General features: G+C 37.5%; 1 protein-coding gene across 1 annotated transcript; it reads left to right on the forward strand.

Annotated features, from left to right (window-relative positions):
* The first annotated feature begins 582 nt into the window (after positions 1–582).
* On the forward strand, positions 583–4378 carry LOC131873607 (linoleate 9S-lipoxygenase A-like). Its single transcript, XM_059216488.1, has 9 exons — positions 583–928; positions 1061–1347; positions 1442–1682; positions 1787–2116; positions 2235–2320; positions 2424–2531; positions 2645–2949; positions 3041–3304; positions 3402–4378. The coding sequence occupies exons 1-9, from the start codon at positions 706–708 to the stop codon at positions 4174–4176; spliced, it is 2619 nt and encodes an 872-aa protein (XP_059072471.1). The 5' UTR covers positions 583–705; the 3' UTR covers positions 4177–4378.
* The last annotated feature ends 4054 nt before the right edge of the window (positions 4379–8432 follow it).

Raw genomic sequence — 8432 nt, forward strand, 5'->3', positions numbered from 1 at the left:
CAGAGATGATGTTAAATAAATGAATCCCAGGATACTCGAGTCGCAAAATATTAGTAAAATATTATCCGTATCAATTAAAAAAGGTTTTCACTTTCACCCATGCATTCAGACGCGTCTATTCTGACTTCAAAATGGCAATACGAACTGACTAACACGTGCGTTTTACACCATCGATTTTGCCATAAACGGCTGCAATTGACTAACACGTTGCTATCATGCTGTACGGAAGGTCCGTTTTGAAGCCAGAATAGCTTAGACCATGCATTCCCGATATTCCTGTATATCCTGCGGTCTGCCTCATCTGAAACGAAGTTTTGGAAAATTTTAATGCTAGATCATGATCACAGCAGAATCAGTCATCACATTTATGAGAAGATTGGAAACCACGTGACTGACAGCATGGATAAGATTTTGAAATCAGGATAGAGTGCAAGTTGGGTTGCAGTATGAAAGATAACCCGAGGTGTAGAAGTGATGCCATTTTATTATTTTCCCGGTGAGGTATAAAACACGTTTCTTTAAACGGCGAGAAGCCATTACCGTCGAAACTCGCCCGTCTGTGTATAAATAGACGTGTGGAGCAGCCAATGTCAATCTCAATCTCAACTAGTGTGAGTGTTTTAAGAGTTCGTTTGATCGCCAGCTTACACGTTAAGCCTTGGCGAGAAAGTGTTTGGAGTAAGATAGTTTTTAGGTGTAGCCCAGATGAGTTTATTCGGTAACATCTCTCTTCCAACAATTCCAACCATTTCATTGCCCTCTAAAAATGGGAATCCAGGGGTGTTTGAAATCAAAGGAGAATTAGTGTTAATGAAAGCATATCTTGCGGATGTTACTGATTACTCTGCCACGATTGCAGACACAGTCTCTGAATTGATCGGGCAGAAAGTCTTTCTTCAGCTCGTCAGCAGCGACAAGATTCATGAAGGTAATATTATTACTGGTTTTTATTGTTAGTTATTACCATAGGATCCTAAGTGGGTATATTGATTTTTCTTTTCTGCACCTTGGGCATAATTAATTTATAGCATTGTCCAACGTATGACTGGTAATGGTATAGATTCGGGATTGGGGAAGAAAGGAGAGGTGGAATCAATAAGCTGGAACCCACTGGATGGTCCCATCGCTGGTGACTCGAAATTCTCCGTCAGCTTCACATGGAAGACTGAACTGGGATTGCCCGGTGCATTGTTGGTCAGGAACGCGCACCCGAGGGAGTTCTTCTTGAAATCGCTCTCTCTTTCTGCTGTACCTGGCAAACTTCCAGCAATACGCTTTGTCTGTAACTCCTGGATTCATCCTTACTATTTATTCAACAAAACGGACCGGGTATTCTTTACTACTCAGGTATAATCTGAAACAAATAATCTGAGAGCTTAGAAGTGATCAAGGAACAACGTTTTATTAATGTGCATTGTACCCTTAACATTGGTGATTTCAGAGCCATCTTCCTAATGAAACACCGGCGGGTTTGTTGACGCTGAGAAAGCGAGAGCTGGCTTCTCTGCGAGGAAATGGTACCGGAGAGAGAAAGTTTTATGAGCGTGTCTATGACTACGATCTTTACAATGATCTGGGTAACCCAGATAGTAGTCCCGATCTCCGCAGGGAGGTGCTCGGTGGGTCACAGGACCTTCCTTATCCCAGAAGATGTAGAACTGGGCGTGCCCCCTGCAAAACAGGTTCTCTAAATATTATAGATCTTTAAGCCTTTGTCTGGTATTAATTGATTTTAGTTTAAATTAGTTTCGAGATTCAATCAATTATAATGTTTATGATATGGCAGATCGGAAGTTCGAGAGCTTGCCTCTGTTGCCCACCACCCAATACTACATCCCCCCAGACGAGAAGTTCCCTCGTATCAATCTGTCCGACTACAGGTCTAATTTGGTGCGAGCCTTCGCCAAAAAGGTGGTACCCACCATCAAGTCCATATTTGGTGATGAGTTCCACTCGCTGCAAGAAGTGAAAGATATTTACAGCAAAGGCATCCCTAAGGCTCTCAACAATGTTATGGATCTTAGCCGAGATCTGATTCCTCTCCAAATGGTTAAAGGACTGCTCAGCACACAGGACCAATCTCTCATTAATTTCACAGTTCCCCAACTTATTAAGGGTGCGAGATCAATACTATTTATTTAATTGAAGTTTAAGCAATTTCTTCTAGTATTAGTCATCGACAAAATAACATATAATTGATACTTCAAATTTAAATTTTTATTTCTGACTTGCAGCTGACGAAAATGCGTGGAAGACAGACGAAGAGTTTGCACGACATGCCCTTTCTGGTCTCAATCCCATGGCCATTCAATGTCTGCAGGCAAGCAAATTGAAAAGCTCCCTGTTTTAATCTAATGTTAATGTTGATGTTGTAGTTGAATATTGATTATAATGCTAACCTTCTTCTCTTAAACTTGGAACAGAGCTTTCCTCCAACAAGCAGCTTGGACGCCGACTTATATGGCCCTCAAAACAGTTCTATAACGGCAGAACATATTGAGAAAAACCTCAATGGCCTTACGGTGCAGCAGGTATGTTATATCTATATAGTGATTCAACTAGTTCCACAACATACCAAAAAGAGAGAAAATTGTGATCCTTTGACCAATCTTGTGATGGGATTAAATGTGAACTGTTTGATTAGGCTGTGGAAGCAAAAAGACTCTTTATCTTGGACTACTACGATGCGTACATGCCCTACATTGAACGCATTAACAAAGAATCAGATGAACGTAAAATGTATGCCTCCCGCACTCTCTTCTTCCTCACAGACCAAGGAATTCTGAGGGTTGTGGCGATCGAGTTGTGTTTGCCTCACACCAGTCTTACCCAAGCTGAAAGAAAAGTTTACACCCCTGCACAAGGGGGAGAAGATGGCGCTCTGTGGCTGCTCGCCAAAGCTCATTCAAGAGTTAACGATGCTGGTTATCATCAGTTAATCAGTCATTGGTAATATCACATTGAAACAAGACAGTAAGTCTATTTGCATCGAGTGGACAAAATAATGTCACGATGGTTAACTTTTCCATTCTTGATGCAGGTTAAGAACTCATGCTGTCATCGAGCCTTTCATCATTGCTACTCACAGGCACCTAAGCAAAATGCATCCCCTTCACAAGTTATTACTCCCTCATTATTTTGATACCATGGACATTAATCAATCTGCTCGGCAGATTCTTATTAATGCAAATGGTGTTATTGAAGAAGGATTCACACCCTATAGATACGCCATAGAGTTGTCCTCTAAAGCATATAAACATTGGAAACTTAATGAACAGGGCTTGCCTGCCGATCTCATTAAAAGGTATGGTGCTCTCTTCTTTGTTAGTCCCTACTGTCAAATGCCATGTTGGTGTCATATAAATAATTCTAAGCTAGGAGATGTACCTATGCAATTGCAGAGGCATGGCAGTTGCAGATTCAACGGCACCCCACGGATTGAGGCTTGCGATAGAAGACTACCCATATGCAGTGGACGGTCTGGAGATCTGGGATGCTTTAAAGCAATGGGTGAGTGATTATGTGTCTCTCTACTACAAGAGCGACGATGCAATCAAGGAAGACACAGAAGTGCAAACATGGTGGAAGGAAGCTGTGAATGTGGGGCATGGAGACCTGAAGAAGGAAAGTGGATGGTATCAGATGGAGTCGGTGGAGGAAGCGGCGGAAGCAATTACAACGATCATTTGGATTGCATCTGCTCACCATGCAGCCGTAAACTTTGGGCAATATGCGTACGGAGGATACATGCCCAATCTCCCCACTCTCAGCAGACGCCTAATTCCTGAGCAACATTCCCTCGACTATGCCCAAATGATGAAGGATCCAGAGGCGTTTATGCTCTCAACAGTGTCCAACCCCAATCAGGCCACCACGGTGATGGCGGTGTTAGAGCTTCTGTCGAAGCATTCAACGGATGAAGCCTACTTAGGGCAGGTGAAGGGATCCACTCATGAATTGATTGACGATGAGGGCATCGAACAAGCGTTTGGAAAATTCTCTGCAGCTCTGGCTGGCGTGGAGAAAAATGTGTCAGAGAGGAACAAGAATTCCAACCTGAAGAACAGGTATGGGCCATCACAGGTTCCATACACACTGCTCTATCCGAACACCACCGACCTCTCCAGGGAGGGTGGATTGACTGGCAGGGGAATTCCAAACAGCGTTTCCATTTAATCTTTGTCTCTCTTTGCGACAACGTCAATATCGTATCCATTTCGTTTACAATAAGTATTTGTTTAAAATAGCCGCTGCGACGATTCTGCATCGTTGTCGAGCTATTTAATTTGTCACTAAATGTAATGCAGTCATGTTGAAGTAGGTGGAGTTGGCACCTACCTAGTTCATCTTATTTTAATAAAGAATTTTCGTTTCCTTCTCTCGCTTCGTATTGTCCCGGGTGGACCGTACAGGATAACAACTGATATATACATTAGAGTTAAAGCAGTACAGGCAATGGTAAAATTGGTTCAAATTTCGAAGTTCAATCTCATTGGCAAGATCTTTAAACATTTAATAATTTCTATTCGTCTAAAGACTGAAGAGTTAATAAACAGGGAAAAAAATATAATGTCAAAACGCAGCAAACCTAATTCAGTAAACCTGTCGAATAGCAAAATTTTGGCCTGGCTATGGCGTATCGATACGCATTACAACACTAGAATACAAATATATTCGTCTGAAGACTAAAGAGTTAATAAACAGGAAAAAAAATATAATGTCAAAACGCAGCAAACCTGCTTCAGTAAACCGGTCGCACAGCAAAATTTTGGCCTGGATATTGAATATCGATACGCATTACAACACTAGAATACAAATATGAGCATCTGCACGAAATTTTGTGATGTTTTGTGCAAAGAAGAGTTTCTCTGCCATCCAAAATATTCATATAAAATATTAAGAATAATGTTCAAATTAGGTTTATGAAACTACTTACTAGCATTTGCAGTCATATGAGGATCCAGTCAAAAGTACATAAGAAATAAGAAATTAAAGGTAAAATTTATATAAATCTTAATATTTCATTTAATAATGTATTATATTTTGTTGTAATTATAAAAATAACATATATGCAAGTTGAATGAAGTACTATGTTACAAATTCAATTGTACAAGTCAAGTGATATTTCAAAGGTCCAAATTGAACATAATAATGGATGACAGTTATTATAGATGAAATCTAAAATCTAAAATCTGAGAGTAATGAGCATATGATATTTCAAACTATTGTAGTCTCTAGAGTACTCTTTTGGTTCTTCTTTGGTTGGTAAAACAACATAAAGAACAACAAAAATTGCAAATATATGTATTATTGGTGTAATAAAATTCATTAACATGGCTTCAAAATCATATTTGTACAACCCCAAGTTCTCAAGGAAGGTATGCTTCTCCAAAAACCCAAGCTCCATTGTTTCTATTACAAACAAGTATTTTAGATGTTTAAACAACACACATCAAAAGAGTATACCACCCCCATGTAAACTATTGTAGTCTCTAGAGTACCCTTTTGGTTCTTTGGTTGGTAAAACAATATAAAGAACAACAAAAAATGCAAATATATGTATTATTGGTGCAATAAAATTCATTAACATGGCTTCAAAATCATATTTGTACAACCCCGAGCTCTCAAGGAAGGTATGCTTCTCCAAAAAACCGAGCTCCATTGTTTCTATTAGAAACAAATATTTTAGACGTTTAAACAACACACGTCAAAGGAGTATACCACCCCTCACAAAATCTAGTGAAACTTGGAAAGAAGGAAGAGAAGAATCCAACCAACCATTGAATAAGAATCAAATTCAAAGTGATAATAAACTAGGATTGTGCTTGATTGATCATATGAGAATACCATTCATTTGTGAAACAAAGAAAATATGGTTTTTTTTTTAAAAAAAAGGGGTAAACACTTTTGATCCGGAGCTATAAACTAGTGAGGTCACAAATGGGGGACTTCATCCCCATGTAAACATTTAACAATATCAACCCAACAAGGTTTGAACCTTGATGGCAATAACAACAATGCCACAACTTAACCATCACAACATGCCAATGCTAGCAAACAAAGAAAATATGTTAAATCTACATATCATGCTTAATTATTGTGGGCACTTGAAAGGAAGTGGAGGTATATGTATATCATTCTTAATTATTAAAAGTGCCTATCCCAAGAGAATACATGTAAAGAGGTTTTCATGGGTCTTTTATCTACTTCCTTTGTGGCATAAATGATGAACCTACAAACTACCTAATTTTTCATTGCCCTTTTTCGTAGAAATTATGGTTGTTTTGTTCATAACTCCAGAATAGACCTATAATTCATGTTGCTTCCCTAGTTGAGGTTTGCAATAGTTTGAGAAAACCTCCTCCTTTAGCTTCTTTATTATTGGTTGCTAGGTACATGAGTCACACCTTTATTACTTGTCACTTTTGGCTACAAAGGAATCGATGCATGTTCCAAGATCTTCAACATGTAGTTATTCAAGTCTAGCAAAAACTTAATAGAATACTTAGAGAAACCATTGAAGATAAATTTTATGATGAGGATCCTTTCAGCTTTATTGTTCAACATCTTGTCAATAATTTGAAGATTTCATTTCCTTCGACTTCTCAATTCAAGTCTACTTCTAGAGTTCAAAATTATAAGAAGGTGATTCATATGGGTAAGAGATCTCCTCCTTGTGCTTTCCTAAAAATTAATGCATATGGATCTTATAAAGGTGAGCTAGGTTTAGTAAGGATTGGTGGAATTGGATGAGATCATGCAAGCTCAAATCAACTTCTCTTTTCTAAGTTTATGGGCACTCACTCTAATAATCATATGGAAGTTTGGGAGCGTCTATTCTCTTTGCCCTTGGAAAAGCTCATGCAAAAGGATAGAAGAATATTATGTGTGAGATTGATTCTATAGTGTTGGTCTCCCTTTTTAATAATAATATTTTTTAGAATATTTCTTAGAAACTTGTCCTAGTGGTTGAGACAATATTGTTTGTTCACATTTCAAGGGAATGAACAAAGTTATTGACTATTAAGAAAAATAGACCTCAAAAGGTGTGCTTGGATGGGGAGTGGAGGATTGCAGAGGTTTGAGGCAAGATAAATCTTCATTTCTTCTTTAAATTCCTCATGATGTTCAAAGGAATTAATGTTTGTTAGATTGAGTTGTGCATGGCAAGGTGTGACTACAGTTGTGGTTTTTTCCCATTTTGTATTAATTGGTTATGTAGGAGTCCTTGGTGGGTTATCTTTTTGCTTTTGATTAAGATGACTATGATTACATGAGTTATGCATACATTGGAGTATTTTATATTATTTGTTTGGGTTAGTGCAGGATCAAGGGGGGCCAAAAAGTGGCGATGTGAAAAAAATAGCCTTCCTCACTCGCCTAAACACACGAAAATCCATGTTGACTTTTTGCTTGGCCTGGGTGTCAGTACACCTTGGCTTGGTAATTACCTATGCAAATCAGATATCGGATAAAATCGAATATCCGATTTTTATTTGTAATTTTAATTTAAAAAATATATTATATGTTACGTATTATATTATATATAATATAATATAATATTATATTATATAATATTATATTATATTATATTATAATATATATAATATAATACAATACGTATTATATAATATAATAATATATTATTATAGTATATATGTTATTTAAAAATAATTTAAGTGTTGAAATCGGATATCCGATTTTCTAAGACTTTTATATTTAGACAGCGACAGTCTCATGAGTCAGTTTTAACTCACAGGTCGCACGAATTTGTCAAAATCCTATATCCGCTCCATCCGATATCCCGTTTTTTGACAAAAAATTGCTAAAAAATTGATTTAGAGGTAAGAATTTTGTCATTTTGAATCATTTTCATTCATTTTTTATATTTTTTGTGAATGTTTATTTGATTTTTCATTGAAAATATGGTTTTTTTCATGAAAACTAGGTTTTTTAAAAATCAAATACCTAATTGTTTAAATTTGTTAACTAAATTTAATTGTTTACATTCAATTAGGTTAAAAATGGGAGATAACAATGAAAACACTGACCAACCACAACTACAACAACCAAACCCTCATTTGCCAAACCCCCCCTCAATTCAAGATTCGATTGCACAAAATTTGAATGAATTGAGGGGGATTGCAAAAGTATATCGTAGGATCCCTCGTCTAAACCCATTGTTTGATCCTCTCACGTCGATCGTAAAAAGTATGGAAACCATGACTGAGGAGCATGATGCCGCCCTTTTGTGGCAAGATTCTATGAAGGAAAAATATGCAGATGGCTTGTCGTATAAGGATATCAAGGATCTTGAGATATCCAAAGCCGAAATCGCCTCATTGTTTGTCAATCCCCATACTGGTCAGCCTGTAGATCCTAAAAAAATAAAACTTTCTATCAAATGGTGCACAAATGATGGGATTGTGAAA

This window comes from Cryptomeria japonica, chromosome 1 (assembly GCF_030272615.1).
Source record: "Cryptomeria japonica chromosome 1, Sugi_1.0, whole genome shotgun sequence".
Lineage (NCBI taxonomy): Eukaryota > Viridiplantae > Streptophyta > Pinopsida > Cupressales > Cupressaceae > Cryptomeria > Cryptomeria japonica.

Bases quoted from the DNA above. Each gene is read 5' to 3' on its own strand.
- LOC131873607 (XM_059216488.1), top strand. From the start codon at position 706: ATGAGTTTATTCGGTAACATCTCTCTTCCAACAATTCCAACCATTTCA. The intron at 2,321-2,423 runs GCAAGCAAATTG...AACTTGGAACAG, and splicing joins TGGCCATTCAATGTCTGCAG to AGCTTTCCTCCAACAAGCAG. The intron at 2,950-3,040 runs GTAATATCACAT...TTCTTGATGCAG, and splicing joins CATCAGTTAATCAGTCATTG to GTTAAGAACTCATGCTGTCA.